This window comes from Colletotrichum aenigma, assembly GCF_013390185.1.
Source record: "Colletotrichum aenigma strain Cg56 chromosome Unknown KSG_Cg56_contig02, whole genome shotgun sequence".
NCBI classification, from domain to species: Eukaryota; Fungi; Ascomycota; class Sordariomycetes; order Glomerellales; family Glomerellaceae; genus Colletotrichum; species Colletotrichum aenigma.
The window spans coordinates 633,854-651,908 of record NW_023500908.1 but is presented as its reverse complement, the minus strand read 5'-3'; the positions used below and the strand labels follow the sequence as shown (position 1 = coordinate 651,908).

The 18,055-nt window shown below is 55.0% G+C and overlaps 6 protein-coding genes across 6 annotated transcripts; 3 read left to right on the top strand and 3 right to left on the bottom strand.

Moving 5' to 3' along the window:
- Positions 1–29: 29 nt before the first annotated feature.
- On the top strand, positions 30–3,122 carry CGCA056_v002212 (uncharacterized protein; the record flags this gene model as incomplete). Its single annotated transcript, XM_037317471.1, has 1 exon — positions 30–3,122. The coding sequence occupies one exon, from the start codon at positions 30–32 to the stop codon at positions 3,120–3,122; it is 3,093 nt and encodes a 1,030-aa protein (XP_037183718.1).
- A 2,589-nt stretch (positions 3,123–5,711) lies between these two features.
- On the bottom strand, positions 5,712–6,654 carry CGCA056_v002211 (uncharacterized protein; the record flags this gene model as incomplete). The annotated part of the gene is made up of 3 exons (XM_037317470.1): positions 5,712–5,936; positions 5,988–6,418; positions 6,525–6,654. 3 exons carry the CDS (start codon positions 6,652–6,654, stop codon positions 5,712–5,714), a joined length of 786 nt encoding a protein of 261 aa, XP_037183878.1.
- Positions 6,655–8,108: 1,454 nt separating this feature from the next.
- CGCA056_v002210 (uncharacterized protein) lies at positions 8,109–9,428 on the bottom strand (the record flags this gene model as incomplete). Its single annotated transcript, XM_037317469.1, has 1 exon — positions 8,109–9,428. One exon carries the CDS (start codon positions 9,426–9,428, stop codon positions 8,109–8,111), a length of 1,320 nt encoding a protein of 439 aa, XP_037183867.1.
- A 1,121-nt stretch (positions 9,429–10,549) lies between these two features.
- OpS4-6 (FAD-dependent monooxygenase OpS4) lies at positions 10,550–12,200 on the bottom strand (the record flags this gene model as incomplete). The annotated part of the gene is made up of 6 exons (XM_037317468.1): positions 10,550–10,692; positions 10,759–10,980; positions 11,036–11,145; positions 11,200–11,343; positions 11,411–11,691; positions 11,745–12,200. The coding sequence occupies 6 exons, from the start codon at positions 12,198–12,200 to the stop codon at positions 10,550–10,552; spliced, it is 1,356 nt and encodes a 451-aa protein (XP_037183716.1).
- Positions 12,201–13,345: 1,145 nt separating this feature from the next.
- Positions 13,346–15,300, top strand: FUS6-5 (Efflux pump FUS6; the record flags this gene model as incomplete). The annotated part of the gene is made up of 4 exons (XM_037317467.1): positions 13,346–13,567; positions 13,637–14,813; positions 14,888–15,148; positions 15,206–15,300. 4 exons carry the CDS (start codon positions 13,346–13,348, stop codon positions 15,298–15,300), a joined length of 1,755 nt encoding a protein of 584 aa, XP_037182489.1.
- Positions 15,301–17,407: 2,107 nt separating this feature from the next.
- CGCA056_v002207 (uncharacterized protein) lies at positions 17,408–17,728 on the top strand (the record flags this gene model as incomplete). The annotated part of the gene is made up of 2 exons (XM_037317466.1): positions 17,408–17,549; positions 17,601–17,728. The coding sequence occupies 2 exons, from the start codon at positions 17,408–17,410 to the stop codon at positions 17,726–17,728; spliced, it is 270 nt and encodes an 89-aa protein (XP_037182944.1).
- Positions 17,729–18,055: the final 327 nt, after the last annotated feature.

Here is an 18,055-nt window from a genome sequence, read left to right as displayed (position 1 = left end):
GTTCATGAACAGCCTAACCCCTCCTCGCCATGAGTTTCGCCAAAGACTGGCGAGTCCAGTTCCTGGACTACGAGCCGTTCTGCGACCCAGCTCGCGATGATGCCGAAGTCCTTTGTGAAGGATCCGACGACGAATATTACGACAACCCAGAAGAGAGAAGACGCCGGATTGAGGATGCCGCCCAACGATATTTAAGCGGCCAAGCCCCCGTGCTGTTGACGTCGGTGCTACGAGGCCCGTTTGAAGGACCAGATGCGAAAGGATGGGTCAACCCATGGCGGTCGAAGAGAAGCAGAAACCTACCAGTCGCCGTCGTGGAGACTGCCGCCGAGCTTGAAGTTGCCGAGAGTGAGCTATCAGACGCCGATGACACGGGATCTTGCCATCTACCCAGCCCCAGGAGTCTGGACCAGGTCGGGGTCACGGCCAACCCGCATATGACAGCAGAGGATCTCGAGAGGGTACATGCTTGGAGGAGCGAGACGGAGTCAGCAATACAACCAGACGACGAGCCAACATGGTCATTTGCAAGCGATATTTCGCTATCGCAGTCTCAATCTCACAGGAAACGCCGTTCAATGGGATCAGACTGGCTCAAGCGGAAGGACAACAAACGTCGGAAAGCAGAAGAGGAAGATGTCGAAGGTGCATCCATTGTCGCCTTGCCTAACACGCAGCACCCTGGTCAAAGCCGAGATCTTTCTCAGGATATGTATGGGACACTGCCTATGATTATGGACGAGACTGCGCAAGGCCTGCCGGGTACCCAAAGTCAATCCAGGTCGTCCAGAAGGGTATTGCAAAGGTCGAACAAATCTTCATCACAACAAATCCCGCCTCAAACACCAGCCAAACCCACTGCCAGCCCTGAGGAAGAGAACCCCGCCCCGCTGAGCACACCCATTCAAACACCTCCATCTGCGAAGATGTCAAAAATGACCCCACAAACAAACGCGAGAGAAGAGGCACCCGCAGAGATCGAGGTGGAGATGCAAGCGAAGGATACTCACGACAGCATTGAAGTTAAAATCGAATTCGAGACTCAAGAGGATGAAAGCTTTCTGTTTCGCGCACGGCCCAGAAGCCGTAGTACTGCTGCCAATGCCAGTGTTGCGATCAACGACGAACATCATTCCTCTTCCCCCGCCCCTGCGACGCCAGACACCGAGTCGGAGTCGGAGTCAGATTCAGAACCAGCCGATGAAGCTATGGACCTTGACGGGGAAACCTGCTTTCCTGACGACACCAAAGCGACTTCGCCTGAGTCTAGTAGAGCCGGTGAGAATCCGAAGGAGGACGTCGCAAACAACCGCCAGCCTGATGCGGGAACCAAGGGGACATTACTTCAACTGGCCGCAGATTTGGCCTCGGGTATTGCTATGAGGAGAACGGTCATCTCTAAGACTACAGATATGGCAGAGACACTTCATTGTGCAGTTGCTACGAAGCAAAAGGAGACTAATGCTCAGGACGAGCCAGTATCGGCCAGTCAGGAACGGACGATAGTCGCGCAACCTGAGCCGCCACAGAAGCAGAAGCATACTGAAACCGGTAACGAAGAGGTGCCGGCCGAGCAGGGACAGACGGCAGCGGTGCCACTCGATTTGCCGGAGAAGCAGAGGGCATCGACACCCAAGCAAGTCCCTCCCCAACCAACCCCAGCCGTCGTACTAGACCAACAAACTGCCGCCGCCGTTTCTCCGGGCATGCAGGATCTTCCCGTCAGCAGTGCCGCCCAGGAGATTTCGCAACAAAGCCCCCGGTCGAAAACCGAAATGCCTCGCCCGAGTAGTCCTTGTCCTCCTGCTCAATCGGCGGAACATCAGGATCACAGCTATACGTCGGAGACACCCATGGGTGGACAAAAGTACACCAATCCAGAGACGCCCATGGTTCAAGACGACGAGTTCGAACCTACACCAATAAATTACAAGCACATGCCCCATTCTGAGTCCATGATTGGGATCGTCCGGACAGATATTCAACGGTCTGGAGACTATGCAACATCTAGCATTCAACCCGACGACGTCACCCCAGCGCGTGAGAGCCCAGCTCTCCCAGCATCCCAGCAAAGTCCTTGGAAGGCGGACGTACCTGCCGTTGCCCCAGTCCGCCAGCTTCAATCGATTCGGGAGAACAGCCAGCACAGCTTCCTAGATCCCAGCTACCAGAGCCCCTGGGCCTCGAGCCCGGTCAAGATGCGTCAGGCTGCTGCAGAAGCTTTGGCCTTCAATTCTTTCAACAGCCCCATGCCCGCCTCACCCTCGCCGCTTGCCTCGTCAACTTCAGCATATGTTCCCACGCCCTTGGCCAAGCCCGTCATCGAACAGGAGTCAGTACCTCCCATGGAGACTGTGAGAGCTTCGACGCCTGAACCGATTCTTGAGATCAAGCGTTTTGCCAACTTCATGTCACCTTCTCCTGAAAGGCCTCGGCGTCAGCCTAAGAGGGCACGCGTGAGTGGGGGCCATCTGCCAAGCACGCAAAACCTGTTGGCAGCCACAGTCGACAACCCCTGGGACGCGACTCCCAGACCAACCAAGCGTGTCAGATGGGCTCCGGAGGTTGAGGGTGGTGAATTCCCTGACGGCAGTGATCCCGCCACCCCCTTGGTGAACAGGACAGCCTCTCCGCCGCCGGAGTTGGCAGTAGCAGATCTTCCCACCGGTGAAGATGACCAGTTCCAGAAGCACTTCCAGGCGGTCTCGCGCAGGACCAAGATCACCCACAGGCTCCTCCCGTCCGCATCACAGCAGGTTCTTGAAAGCCCCGGGCCAATGGCCATGGCCGAAGCCTTTGTCACAGCAGACGCCCTTGGAGCAAAAGCAGCGGCGCCCGAGGCACACATGGTGGCGCACGATGTACCGAGAGCCTCGCAGCAGCCACTTCAGCTGGTGTCTCAGGAGGTCGATGACGTGGACGCTGTGCTCGAGAATCTAAATGAGTTCATCGATATGTGCGATGTCCAGGCCGATCTCGAGCGCACCAAGGAAGAAGAACGACAAGAACGGGAGAAGCGGGAGCGCGAGAAGCAGGATCAGCAGAAGAATGGCATCACGAGTAGTCAACTCTTTGGGAGGTTTTCCAGTGGGGGATTCCTAGATGCGGGCGTGTGGGACTAAATCAGTCATCGAAGAAGTATCGCTGATATGTTAACATGAGGGAGGGGCAAGGTGTTCAAGCGCTTATCATGCCATGTAATTTTGCTTTTCAAGCGTGGTGTTTAGGGTCATTACGATACATAGCATGGGCCAGAGGGATCGCATGACGAGCAAGAGGCTGCGTAGATGCTTTGTTTAAAGGCGTGCTTGCTGTGTTGCCTAGCATAGATACCCAACCCAGATGGATCGACAGAGAATATTGAAGCTCAGTCAAGAACATCTCCCAGCTTGCGTGTGTCCTTCGGTAGTCCTGTGTCAAATACTTCCCTGGTTACGAGGGAAGCCGTGCTGTGTGAGGTGGCTTGGACGAGCGGCGTAGTGTGGGTCATCTGAGGTGAATGTGAAGGTGTATTGGTGCCTGCCTAAGGCACACGAGACCGCTCCTGCCTCAAGCAACGGCTAACCTCACCTGCCTTTATTACGAGCCGGACGACCGTTCTGCTCAACCGCGCTATCAGACTTGCCCTGGGTCCAACTGGCTCAACGGGTCAATCGACCTGAGGTGTGAGTGGCTGCCAGGGATCACAGGTTCGGAGCCCGGTGAGGATTTTTTTTTTTTTTGGTCTTTGATTTTGGGCTTCCTCGCCTTTAGATCATATTTCATGCCCCAGCTTTCATGCTGGATGTTTCGTGCAGAGCTATTCCTCTGTGGGTGTGCTGGACTTTGTTGGTTTCGAAGTCGTTAAAAGCTTTTGCATAGAAGGGTACCACGAGGCGTTATGCTGAACCCTATTTATTGATGATGTTAGCTTTGTGGGATGGGATTCCCAAGATGCGATCTGTGCGATCATAGCTGTCAGTGAGGCAACTGGCGACGAAACCGGAAAAAGATAGAAAATCTACCTTCTCACGTTGCAGCTTACTCAATACAGGTCATAACATGACACGTCGACATAGAAGAAGTCTTTTCTGCAGCGTTTCCTCTCTGAATACAAAGCCGTAGATGAAAGACAATACCAGCAACGATATGTCGTGGTTTTTTAAGTGGATTGTCACCTGAATCGGATAATATGACAAGAGCACATGACCGGCACGTTGCCTCCACCTCAAAGGCCGTGTTGAAAACATACCAGAAGCCTTACATTTCGTCGTGCTGCACAGTTCTCAGAAAATCAGTGTCGCATATATATATATATATATATACCTCTGAATCCTTCTTCCCTTCTAACTTTTTTCTTCGCAGTTTGCCGCCTGGAGGCGCACCTTGTTGACTGCCATACCATCAAGCATGTCTTATGAAACACTGCGATAGCGCGGACACGAACACAACACCAGGAGGGTCCAGGGCGCTGTATCGAAGGCAATATGCACCATTTGTATGCCTAAATGGAGAGATTCTTCGAAGATAATTGTCTCACGGAAAGGTCGCTGAAGGGGCAGTAGGACATGTTACGGTCGAAATTGCTGCCGTGAACCCAGTGCATCCACGTCAATCCATGGGATGCTAACTTGATATGGAACACTCCCAAGACCGCTTGTCTGCATATTCGATTTGAATACACGGCCAAGGAGAAACTGCACGAGCAGAGTCAAGCAAAGCGACAAATGCTGACTTCATGCCAGCCAGCAACTGAGCAATCAAGTGATATCTCGTGATTAGCGTTGTTGGGTAGATCCCTGGTGCAGGTTAACCGCCACTTGTTGATCGCCGCCTCTGGAAAAATCACCAGGATGACAGAAAATGCATGTATTTATACCAAAGTAAGGTTCTGTGTTGCCAAAGCCATGAATGGTCTTCGTCGCGTTGCTGGCGCGGGTAGGATCGGAGACCATAACCCCCCATGACCAGCCAATTGTAAGACCACTGAGGCATGCCCTTAGTCATTCATATCCTGATGTTTTTAGAGTGCTGGATATATGTTTGAGGCATCAATCTGAGCGGGGAATTTGTTAAAGAGGCAAATATGACCAATGTCTGAAAAGTTCAGTCCAAATCTGCGACAGTGATGCTATCGACCGGCGTTCACACATGCCTGCCAAGCAAGAATCACGTTGATGATCTAAAGCAAGAATGAGAACGTCTCCCCGAATAAATGGAAAAAGATGAGGCATATTGACACTCCGAAGCGGGGAGAGAGAGAGACCGTCTTTATAACCCATATTCCAGGTTGTATGTCGCACATGCCTGGACTATCACCATGTCTTGGTAGCAGGACTGGGAAGTTTGAGAAGCTCACACCTTGCAAAAGTTCGACTTGCTTGCCGAAAGATTCAGGAACCCACAGCGATAGATCTTTTTAAAGGTACTGTAGCCGGTGGCTCGCGTCTCACTGGATGGCTGATAGAGTCCGGCTTGGAGAATGCCATGATGGGTCACAACGGGACCTCGGTGCCGTGATCATAACTACACGAGTAGCATCTCTCAAAATCGGCCAGACCATCCACCTCTAAAAACTATGCAGAACAGAGGACAGTGTTGCGATCCTGGAACCAACCTCAAAGCAGAGATATATGCCCGTGCTGTATTGGGTTACCGAACCCTGAAATTCGTGGATGGAAATATAACACAAGAAAACAACCTAACCTGCAATATCGTAGTAATGAAGGCTGTTATCGCGGGGAATACCACTTTTCTCCAGCCTTCTCTTCACGCTCAAAAACCCGGTCCAAGTCTTCAAATCTCGCGACCCTCTCAAAGCACGCTTCATAGATATCACCTACACTCAGCTTCATGCACCCATCGTAGTTGACCGGTTCCTCAACGCCCTGGAAGCGTTTCGCGGCGCGCGAGTCTATGAGCCAGACGTAGGAATTCTCATACAGCACATTCCGGGCCTATCAATCGTGTCAATGTAGACCGTAGTTACAAAGTAATTGGGGACCTACCATTCTTTCGGCACGACTCACTGGCTCCAAGTGCGGCGTCTCCTCGGGGAGTGCAGCGAGCGAGCGGAGCGAACCTTCGTCGATGACTAGAAGGTCGCAGAACCGGGGTTTATAACGGCTGTTGGTTTCCATGTCGACATCGCCGAGAGTGTTACCACGCCATGTCTCGAAAATCTCGACGAGCGACTTGATGTCTTGCTGGCTCGCGCCCGTAAGGTTGAGATAGTGCTTTAGTGCTTTTGAATACCCGCCCTGGTCCTCAACAACGTCCACGGCGAAACGTCGCGCAATTTCCTTAGTAACTGAGGCGTCGGACTTATTACCCCTCAGATAGTCAACATAGACTAAATACTGTGTTACCCATCGCTTCATTTTTTCAAGGACTTCTTGCCATAAGGCGTTGGATTCCTCCAAATACGCGGTGCGTAGTACTAAAGGGGATGTATCAGTTGAGTGGAAATCTGGTGAATGTTAAGGTAGGAGGCTCATTTGTGTAGCCCCACGACCCCTGAGCATACGTAACACCTAGATTCGCACACCGGTGGTAGGAATCATAGAGCTGATACATGTTAATCATGGCGTTCTTGTCTTTGTCGCTGTTGGACGGATGCATGTAGAGCTTGAAGAATTCGCCGGCTGGCGGAGGGAATGTCTCTGGGCTTGGCATTGTGGATACGTCTTTTCGTGTTGAGGTTCCTGATGCTGATTTTGTGGGTGGGTAACGTGCCGGGAACACCAGGTACGGCGCCAACACAAGGAGCTCGCAAATCAACAACTGCAATACGAAGCATGAATACCAAGCTCGATTAGGCAGACAGAGTGGAGGAAGGACGCCGAGGCAATCTCGTCCATATGGATTCCGACAATGTGATACTGCGGAAGACTCTGATGCTTTTGGGACAGATAATGATACAGACGGGAAAAAGATAGTCGCTCATTGCGTGAAGAACAGACTAGCCTCCAGACGCTTGATCCCCTTTTAAACTGACGAGGCCATCCGAATCGCAGCCGTGACTATTCCCAGCAGCACCCAAGAAAGCATCAAGCACAGCAGCCGTCGCGTCCATTCCATCCAGCAGCATCAACTCACGCACTCTCCCACCCAAATCCCAAGTTGCAAGAGTGAAAATTTTCTTCTGCCTGGATGCCTCAAAAATTTCAACCCAGCACGCTCCCTAAACCCGCTCTTTCACCACGATGCAGACTTTTCAGGCAGCACCAAGTACGTACCCACCGCACCCACCCACCAACCCCCGAATTCTCATTGGCCGAAAAATCTACTGATCGCGGCACACACCCGCCCCACACCCCTCCTCTCCCATCCTCTATATAAACCTCTCTTCCCTCCGGCTGTCTTAGGATTTTCTTTCTTCTTCTTTCTTCATGTCGACAATACTTCAGAGAATCATTTCTATAGTATTCGACCTACTCTTGGTTCCCTACAGGAGCCACAGATCCCACCCTGGTTGATGATTGATATCCTCTTCACCCTAGAGTGAAGAACTCGGTTGCTCTCGACCTGTCCGTAAGGATGGCGGTCGGCGATTCGTTCGCAGGCTGTATAGAGAGCGGTGATGATCTCGTCCCCGTCTGCGGTCTTGCCCTTGTGGCGCGCCGGCGGGGTGGGTGTCGATGGACGTCTGACAGGCTTTTTCTCTTTTTCATTGCGCGCTGGGGTACTGTCCCTGGTCGTGAGGAAGAAGACTTCTCCCATCTGAATTGGTTATGTGGTGGAGGTAGTCTACGCGTAGGTGACGCGAGGTCACGCGATCGGGCAAGAAACATCGTGACATTACCAATTCCCCCCTCCCCACCGCGAAAAACTCCGTGAAGATCGCCTGCCTAATTGTGACGACTTGACAAATTCATGCCTGCAGCAAGGTCAATCGCGGGTGATCCGCGTGGGAAGGAACCATTGTGCAATGTTTCGTGAACTCGGAAACATTTTCAACCAGGGAATGGCTTGGGACAGCAAGCTTCTATTTTTGTCTAGCGCCAATCTTAGCTTCCACATTCCCATGAAAAACCGTCCAACGTCAATGAAACCAGAGAATGCCGTAACTCTGAGATATGCTTCTTCCCCCCCTTTTTTTTCTTTCTCGTGATGTCGTCTGTGAATTTCTAGTATGACCTTCCCGCGACGTAGCTCTGCGGCCTCGCGTTTTCGTGGTAGCCCCACGGCCGCGGGATCTCCTCCACGCCGCCCTCCTCGCTGCGTGGCGTGAACTGGTCAAACGACCCGGACGACCGCGGTGGCCGCGGCATGGCCACGAACTCCTCGCGGTCGCCCTCGACGAAGCCCTCGCCCGCGAACCAGCCGTTGGCCTGCGCGGCGGCGGCGCTGAGGTTGAGGTTGCCCTCGCTGACGGAGCGGATCTGCTGGCCGGCCCAGGCGACGGCGTTCTGCGGCGTGAGGGCAGAAGTTCCCGCGGGCCTCAGCACGCCTTGTGTGGTAGGAACAGGTCCGCTGGGGACTCTGTGGATGGGGCGGCCCTTGGGGGCGGCGTCGATGTCGAAGAAGGCGGCGTGGACGCAGACGAGGGCGGCGACCTTTACGATGGTGAGGACGACGCCGAAGATGGAGGAGAAGGCCCAGAGGGCGACGAAGGCGGCGGCGGCGGCGAAGCCCGTCATGAGCTGCTGGGACGAGGCGTATTTGCGGACGCCGAGGTCGCGGGCAATGTCGCGGCCGTTGTAGGACTGGAGGAAGAGGCCGCCCTTGACGACGCCGAAGAGGGCGGCGAGGACGAGCCAGTGGGAGGTGAGGAGGGTGCCGACGAGGAGGATCACGTAGGCGTTGCCGTGGCGGGGGAGGTTCGTGGACAGGCGGGCATGGAGGACGTCCTGGGAGTTGGGGAAGCGGAGATTGGAGGGGTTGAGGAGGTTCGTGACGGGCGTGTCGGGGAGGGCGAGCTCGAAGGAGGAGGTGGTCATGGGGGTGCCATTGGGGTTCGTGGGAGCAGCAGAACCGCCGCCGGTGAGGTTTGAGAGGTTCGGGAGGGCCTGGAAGACGCTGTATGCAGACGAGAGGTTGCTCAAGAGACCGGCCGGGGAGACACCAAAGGTGCTGCCGCTGCTGGTGTTTTTGGTACTGGCGATCTCGGTGCTCGTGCTCGTGCTCGTGGCCGCCGCGGTGGTGGACGAGGTCTCACCCCCGGTTGACTTGCGTTTGCGAGGCATGTCGCGGGGATCTTTAGGGGTTTTGGAGGGCTTGGAGACGACCTCGGGGGCCTTCGAGGATCGGGAAGACTTGGAGGATTTTGAGGATTTATGCGTCTTTGTCGAGCGTGTCCCGGAGCGTGATCTCGAGCGGGGTCTGGAGGAGGACGAGGAAGAGTCCTGGCCGCGGGCGGAGGGCCTGAGAGAGTCCTCGCTATCATCCCATTTCGAGTCCCGGCGGGAAGATGATGATGGGTAGCCGTAGGGGTCTTCTCTACCCATTTTCGGCGATTTGGGGCGTGTGGGCGTGTGCGTTCTTCCTTGTCTTTTGTGTCGGGTGTCTGAGTGTGCGTCCGTGTGTCGAAGCTGTCCAGAAGAAGCTTCTGAGGAATGCTGTCTGCCGAGGAATGAGTGAACGAGAGTGAGGGGCAGGGTGTCTCTTTCTCTGAAGATTGAGTTTTGCAGAGTTTCGGTGAGGTGGTCCGCTTCGGCTGTCTTTTCAGTCTTACCTAAGGGACTTCACCAAGATAAGGTACGGCAGGCGGGTATCTGGGAAAGACGGAAAAAAAGAAGAGAGATTCGTGCCCGAGGTGGCTCCAGGCCTCGCTGCAGACTGCAACAGTGCCTTGGTGAGTCGACGCTGCAGCTTCAGAGACAGCTCACTGAACTGGACTCAGCTAGCTGCAGCTCAGAAGGCCTGAGAAGAACCCCGCCCTGGCTAGAGCGATTGGCGGGGGAGGTGCTGGAGGTACTGCACTGACAAGTGTCCAGTGCCGCCAGTGGTGAAGCTCAGCAGCTGCATGGCGTGGTGGAGCCGCATCCGGATAGCCGCAGCCACGATGCATGGCGCTGCTTGGCGCCCGCCTGCCGCCTGAGGTGCCGCCTGCCTCCCGCCGCCGTTTGCGCTGCGCTGAGCTGACCGCCTTTCCACTGCCAACTTCTTCCCCTCCCCCTCCCCCTCCACGCCTCACTGACGGCCGATGATTCCGACACCGCGGGGTACCTATCTTGGATAAGGACTGGATACGCTCTGATCTGTGATTGCCGGTGCCGTGTTTCGCCCGATAGCGGCAGAAAAGTCTGTACGAGGTACCTACCATACTGAGGTAAGTTTGAGGCCCAGGCAATGTTTCTTTGGGCCAACCCACTGCACCAGGCATTTGATCTGCATTTCTGGAAGACTTCTACCGTTCCTGTACTCTGAATTGACTCCTATATAGCATGTTACTATTACTTGAATCAGACGGGCGGGACGGCCAGAAGTTTGACAGACGAAAAGCCTCCCAAGTGGTCTCCGCCCAGGCCTCGTGGTATCCGAGGACATCGTCTAATGCACCACACCGCTCGGCAAGAACCTTAACCTTGCGACATCATTATGTCCACGCTTGCATTCCGACCAATTCTCACGGATAAACACCCTTTCCGGGCGCATTCTGGAAGAACGACGCCGGGAGCTCAAACGACGCGTCTACCTTTTGTACCTGCTGGACACTGTCTCGGATGATGTCGTATCCAAAATTGTATGCAAAGAACTCCTCGGGGTTTTCTGCAATATGAGTCAGAATGGTTTTGTCCGCTGCTCCAACTAGCGGAGGCTTGTGGCTCAACTTACTCGGCACCCTGTCTGCTGGGATAAACTTGGACGCTTCCTCCCGGATGAGCTCCGGCTCTTCCTGGCCCGCGTTGCTGAAAATCTGCATGACACTGGCGCGGTTTCTGCGGATGTCTTCGTACACGCGCAGCCTGGTCTCGACGTCTTTGGATTCGGCAGAGGCAAGTGCGATGCCGAGGGCCACTCCGTCCTCGATGCCCTGGGCTCCTCCTTGGCCCTGGTCTGTTGCTGTCCGTCAGTCTCTGTTCCGTGCATCCTTAGTACGGTTGCTACTTACGCGGCAACATGGGATGGGCAGCGTCGCCCGCCAAAGTCATCTTTCCCTTCGTCCATGAAGGAATGGGGGCTCGGTACAGCAAAGCCCACTGCTTCACCTCGGTGGCCTTGCTATGAGGATGTCAGTTTCCAAGTCCCTGGTGCAGAGTCAGAGGGATCGCTTACTCCAAGATGGCAAGCACACTCGGGTGGAAGTCAGAATATCTCTCGAGAAGCTTCTCCTTGCCCACAGACGCATGCCAGTCTTCCTTCTTGGTAGACTCGATGTCATCGTTGTGGAAGATGGCCACAAAGTTGTGCTCCTCGTTGCTGCGCAAAGTCAGCGCTCTATTCCCTCCGTCTACTGATATTTGTTATCTCAGAATATCCCACTCACTTTCTGCAAGGGTAGGAAACGAGACGCTTCTTGTCTCCCACCAGGAACTTCATCCGTCCATCGTCGCCTTCAGTCCAGAACTTGGTCATCGGATCCGCCTCGATATCCGCGGCCGGGATGAGGAAGCGGAAGCAAAAGTTGTAATGGCCTTGCGGCACCGCCGGGTTGGAGTGGCCGAGGGCAGCTTCCACGCCAATCGTGTGTACGCCGTCAGCGGCAATGACGACATCTCCAGTGACGACCTCGCCGGAGGCCAGCGTTATTGACGCTCCCTCGGGGTCCTGCGAGTCATGTTAATCTTGTCTTCCCCAAGGCGAGCGCAAGGAGGACTCACATATTTCACTACCTCACTTTGCAAGTGCACAGTGGCAGGCATCCCAAGCCCGCCCTCCGCGTGCCCATTCACGCCGTTCGTCCCGTTCCCCGACTCAACAACCTCCGTCGCCAGCCTCTTCAACTCCTCATGCAAATCAACCCGATGCGCAAAGTACCACGGCGCGCCGTACCTCTCTTCAATATAGTCCTCAGTCCCGACGTGGAACTTCTCCAGCGTGTCGCCCTTGGCCCGGAAGCTGCACCGCACCAGCACGAACTTGGCCTTCAGGGGGTCCAGGCCCCAGGCGAGCAGCGCGCGCGCCGCGTTGGGGCACACGTGGATTGCGGCGCCAATCTCGTTGTTGAGCGCCGAGCGCTCGTAGACGTGCACCTCGTGCCCGGCGCGGCGGAGGCCCACGGCGGCGGAGAGGCCTGCGATGCCGCCACCGGCGATGAGGATCTTGAGGGGAGCCATTGTGGCGCGGGGGAAGCGAGTGGGATGGGATGAAAATTAGAGTCGTTGATCGACACAACTTTCCAAGGGGAGGTTGATCCGAGGTCTGGCGTTGTATACAGCACAGACGATGGGTGGGAGGTGGCTAGTCCAGCGCGACGTGAAATAGTTTGGCCAACGGGGAGAGCTAAGCTGCGCTTGGGGCCAAAGACCTGATTTGGTGTCACTATCGCCGAAGCGGGTTGATATGGCTCTCAACCCATCTCTGCATGTCGGAGGGGTTCCCGGAGAGCGACACGGCCATGGACCTGACTTCTCTCAGCCCCCCATCGGCCCACGATGCCCTTTGCAGCCAAGAATGCACCCGTCAACGGGTGGCATGTCCCAGCCTGTGTGCTACTGGGAGAGGAGGGGTTCACCCTCACAAAGATGACAAGGTCCGGAGACCATGAAGCAGCAGAAGGGGTCCTTGTTGGGGCAGCTATTCTGCGCGGAACAGGGACCAGTCGGCCGGGGGCCAGCGAACCCAGTCGTCCGGGCCTCAGTGAACAAGCATTCGATCCAGTCTGTGCCGCATACGGCGGGGACTTTGGTGTTGCATCGCATCGGACGGTTGGTGGGATGCCCGTGCGTAAGCCCTTACGGATGCAAATTGCTGCCCTGGGAGTGTTGCAGTATTGCCCTTGGGTGGAAGCTTGTTGGTTGAAACTGGTGGAGGGACAAGAAGACATCCCGTGGTACATACTGGAAGAAGGGGTTGCTGAGTGGAATTGTGCAGAGAAGACGGGGTGGTTGCTGCGCCGTTGAAGATATATGACCGGGATCATGGGTTATGGACCCGTTTCTGGGGTCCTGGACACCACCCCTTGGTTGGAAGAAGGGTTCGCATCCCTGTCGAGCACTTCGTCCAACCTCCGACGCACGAGAATACAACGGGCGATGAGGTGAGCGAAAAGCCTGAGTTTGGCAATTGCCAGATGCGCGTGTTGTTGAAGCCCTGTTGTCAAAGTCTCATCGGGGTTGGAAAGGGGACGAACGATATTGGTCAAAGTCTCTTGATCGACAACCACGTCTCGGTGAACTCTTCAACTTTCTCTTGATTCTTCGTCCCTCACAACTTTCATTCTCACCACCAACTCTGATTCAGTCGTTAACAAACATCCAAAATGTCATCGCCGAAGGAAGTTGTCTCGGACAACGTCCAGGAGACTTCCTCCGCCGACCAAACACCAAACCCAGTTGCGCCCTCTAGCCGCGATGAGCCAAAGGAGAGCATCGAGGGTGCCAACGAGCCCATACCTCACCTCCATGCAAAGACTTTCTTGACGGTCTTCGCCGTCTGTGTCATCTACTTTGCCCAGCTTATCAATGTCGTCGGCGCAGGAGCAGTACGTGTCCAACGTCGTCTTCTAAACCAAATCTCGAGATCGAAAAACTAACACTCCCAACTCCTCAAGCAAACCCAAAACCTCGCCGCCGTCCTGGGCGACAGCTCAAACAGCGTCTGGCTGACCTCCACAATCGCCATCATGACCGTCGTTCTCTCCCCCATCGTCTCCCAGGCCGCAGACTACTGGGGCCGCCGGTGGTTCCTCATCGGCCTCACGGCCTGCGGCATCGTCGGCTCCATCGTCGTCGCCCGCGCCACCTCCATGGCCATGGCCATCGCAGGCTTCACCGTCACCGGCTGCTCCTACGGCGCCCAGCCCCTCCTGCACGCCGTCGCCTCCGAGGTCCTCCCGCGCCGCTACCGCCCCTGGGCCCAGGCCGCTGACAACCTCTCCGCCGCCCTCGGCGGCCTCGTCGCGCTCCTCGGCGGCGGCGCCCTCACCCGCAACGGCAACGCCGCCGCCGGTGTCCGCAACTACTGGTACATGGCCACCGCCGTCTACGCTGCCGCCACGCTGCTCGTACTCGCGCTGTACAACCCGCCCAAGACGGCCAAGCAGACGCAGTTCACCTTCTCGCAGAAGCTCGCCAAGCTCGACTGGGTCGGCTACGCGCTCCTCTCCTCGGGGCTTGTCCTCTTCTGCATGGGCCTCTCGTGGTCGCAGAATCCGTACCCCTGGACCGACGCGCACACCGTCGCCCCCTTCGTCGTCGGCTGCGCGCTGTGCGCCGCCCTCGCGCTCTACGAGACGCGCTTCAAGACGGACGGCATGTTCCACCACGGCCTCTTCCGCCGCGGGCGCAACTTCCCCATCGCGCTGGTCTGCGTTTTTGTCGAGGGCCTCGTCTTCTTCGCGGCGAACAACTACTTCGCCTTCCAGGTCGGCGTGCTCTACGAGACGGACGCGCTGCGCACGGGGCTGCGGTACGGCGTGACGATGATCGTGTACGGCGTCGCGGCCGTCTTGGCTGGGCTGTGGTGCTCCAAGACGAGAAACGTGCGCTGGCCCACTGTTGTCGCGTTCGTGTCCATGATTGTCTTCTTTGTGTGCATGGCGACGACGACGCCGACAACCTCAGAGCCTGTTTGGGGGTACCCTGTGTTCCTGGGCATCGGTCTCGGAATCTGTTTGTGTACGCTGGTCACAGTAGCGCAACTGTCCACGCCCCCTGAGCTGATTGCCATCACAAGCGGTTTGATGATTGGGGTCAGGTCGCTAGGCGGCTCTATTGGTCTTGCAGTTTGTAAGTTTCCCCCAATACGTCTGCAAGACGCAACAACTTGAAGTTGAAGGGGTTGCTAACATGCACTGTTATAGACAACGCGATCTTCACGGACCAAATGTCACACATGGGAACCAACATCGCCGCCGCCGTCCTCCCGCTCGGCCTTCCCCAGACATCTCTGCCGCAGTTCATCGGCCTCCTGGCCGCGCAAGACACTGCCGGGCTGGCGCAGGTCGAGGGCGTCACAGTCGACATCATCCAGGCCGGAGCGGGTGCTCTGCTGAAGACGTACAGCCTCGGCTTTCGCTTCGTTTGGATCGCGGCCGGGTCCATCACCGTGGCCGCTGCCATTGGTCCGTTGCAATCCCATCTAAACTATTGATTCACGTGCGCTAATGTCAATCATTTAGGGGCTTTCTTCCTGGTGGAGCTCGAGAACGAGTTTAACATGCACATTGATGCGCCGGCGGAGAAGGATGATGACTTGTATTCCAACAGGTCGTGAGGTGTTTCTACGATTATTGCATCACAAGAGATAGTCCAAGCCACGCTTGGAACTACAGCCACGGGCTATTAATCATTAATTAGATTGTCACGGGACTTAGATACGACGGTTGAGATAGTTACGAGAATGATGAAGCGTAGTTTGCACCATCCGAGGCGCCGCAACCTGCACAACTCGACTACTGACTCGTCTGAGGAAATCCAGTTCGTCCATGCAAGAAAATGACAGCCAAACACCAAAAAAGATTTTGTCTTCTTCGCCCCAAACCCGTCGAACCCATGCCAACATCGCGTAGCAAATTCTGCAACTCGGTGACCAACACCAGGTCGCATTTCCAAGTTCCCAGTCCTGCAGACATCGTACGAGGTTGCATATACCAATGTCGGGGCAGGGTGGAACCGTATCCGTACTTTTGTCGCTGTTGGTGCCAGGTTGAGCAAGAAGCCAGCGAAGAAGAAGCAAGGGCAGGGGCCGGGATGCATGTTGCGAGAGAGGTGGATATTTCTGAGATCGGAAAGTGGCCCCTCCTTTGCTGCCTTGGTCCCGCGTCCTCGTAGGGATGCCGCCATCACCCACCACAAGCAATGTGCCTCTGAGAGCATTCAACTTGAGAATGGACGGTATTTGTGTTTATCATTTCTGTACGTTTGTACGGTCGTCGTTGAGATGGCGTCCTGCCACAGGTACAACCGTGAGAGTTCGCCCAGGCATGTTGTCCTGAGATCAGTGGACTGCCGAGAGCAGGGGATCCTCGCTAGCCTGGTTTTCATGTTCTGGGGAAGCGCGAAACTTTATCTCTTGGGAATTTTCTGCCCGGCAATTGCTGTTCTAGAACTGTCATGCTGCGATGATCACGCGGCTACAACTTGCGTCGTCTCATCTTGCAAGGTAGAAGAAGAAGACAGGAGAGGAAATGATTTCCTTGTGGGAGGGAGAATATCGGAGGGCAGCAATGCGACCTGGAGATGCTGACCGGGGTCTCTCAGAGTTGGATTTTGGGCTGGCACGGTGGGTATTCCGGCTATCCCATCGGCTCCATCTGTGAACTTTTGGTCGGCAAGGGAGCTGCCAACGACTGGTTCACAGGATCTCGTGTGTTGACGACCCGCCGAGGAGGATGTTCTGATGCAGGGGCCGGAGAGTGTCCTTGGTTTTGCAAGAACCGTTCCTGGATTCACTCGAATGGAATGTTTGCCGCACAGGGCCGATGGAGGCCAGAGGCAAGCCTCATGGCTCGGGTCCTCGTGCTTCGCATTCATGTGAAGTAGCCATCATGAACTGGCAGATGACCTACGGAGGAACTCCGGCAGGCGACAGCTTGGTGAAACGTCTCTGCAGGGCATCATCGCGTTCACGGATGGTTTCCCTGCCCTTCGGGCAAACTTGAACCCCGAGATTTCAGAATGCACCTTGCACCTGAGCATACACAGCCACAAGGACGTAACAGTGCATACGTAGATGAGACGCAGTCGATGTCCTGGAGTGCTGCTCGACCAGCGCCGGCAGACTCCCTTCAGGATCACTCCTAGAGCAGCTTAGAAAATGTATTATGAAACACGCCAACCGAGAGCATTACACAATTCTTTCCTCAATTGTGCAATAATCTCAAAGGCCGCTCGCCACGAAATCGAGCGCACTATTGAGATCATTGGAAATCATCATTGACGAGTGTCTCGGCTTTTGGCGGGGCACTAATCCCGTTCCTGAACTCTTGAAGAAGACGCATCAGGATGCACGTGCTTTTGAAAAAAGAAATATGGGATGGACATTCCTGCATGCGGCGGTTTCTCCGACTCCGTCAGAATTAGCGTATGGCCTTAGTTCTGGGCAGCTCTAAGTCGGTCCCGAGAGGATTGTGGTTGTGAACTCGATCTGATGATGTCATCATTCTCCGAGCGATCAAGGCGTCATCACCACATACAGACGGACAGTACGTCAAAGATGACGCGCATCAGAAGCAGATGCTCTCTTGTAGGATACAGGAAATCTGTTTATATGATCTTGGAGTGTCCCTGGGAACTGTTAACACATTCGTACCTGCTTAGCATCACATCACACCGCTCAAATTGAATCTCAAGTCAACATCGAATTCTTAAAACAATTCAAAATGGCCTCCAACAACCCCATTCACAACGCTGCCTCCGCCGCTGGCGAGAAGAAGGACACAAGTCCCTCCAAGCCTAGCATCATCTCATCTGAGGGCGCCATTGGCAAGCAATTCAACCCCGATGGTAACATCGGCCAGATTGGTAAGAAAGCAGCATCACTTACCACGAGCCTATTGACCGATAAGAATACAGGCGAGAAGATTGGTGGTCCCTTGTCCAAGGACGGTGCCATTGGAAGCCAATTTAACGCCAGTAAGGGCGGCATTGCGGGCACCGTCGAGAAGGCTGTGGATGATCCCAGGAACCCGGCGAAGAAGTAGAGGATCGACAATGAAATATTGTAGACAGAAGCGAGAGTTGCATGGCGTAGCGAGGATTGTAATATAAAGATCTCGGGTCAAACATGCAATCATACGTCTCCTAAACCGATGTCGTGGAGTGAACGAATAGTCAATCTGTCTTTCGAATCACGATATTCATTGTATCATATGCCTTTGCATCCAAAGGTCGAAAATGTGAGTATTACTTCTATCCATATCACCAATAGCGTGGTTGTTAGACATGCATTCTGAATCACGAATGTCAATCAAACTTGATCTATTTCGTCACATTGTGAAGATGGAACATCCTGTTAGGCTAGAATTTAA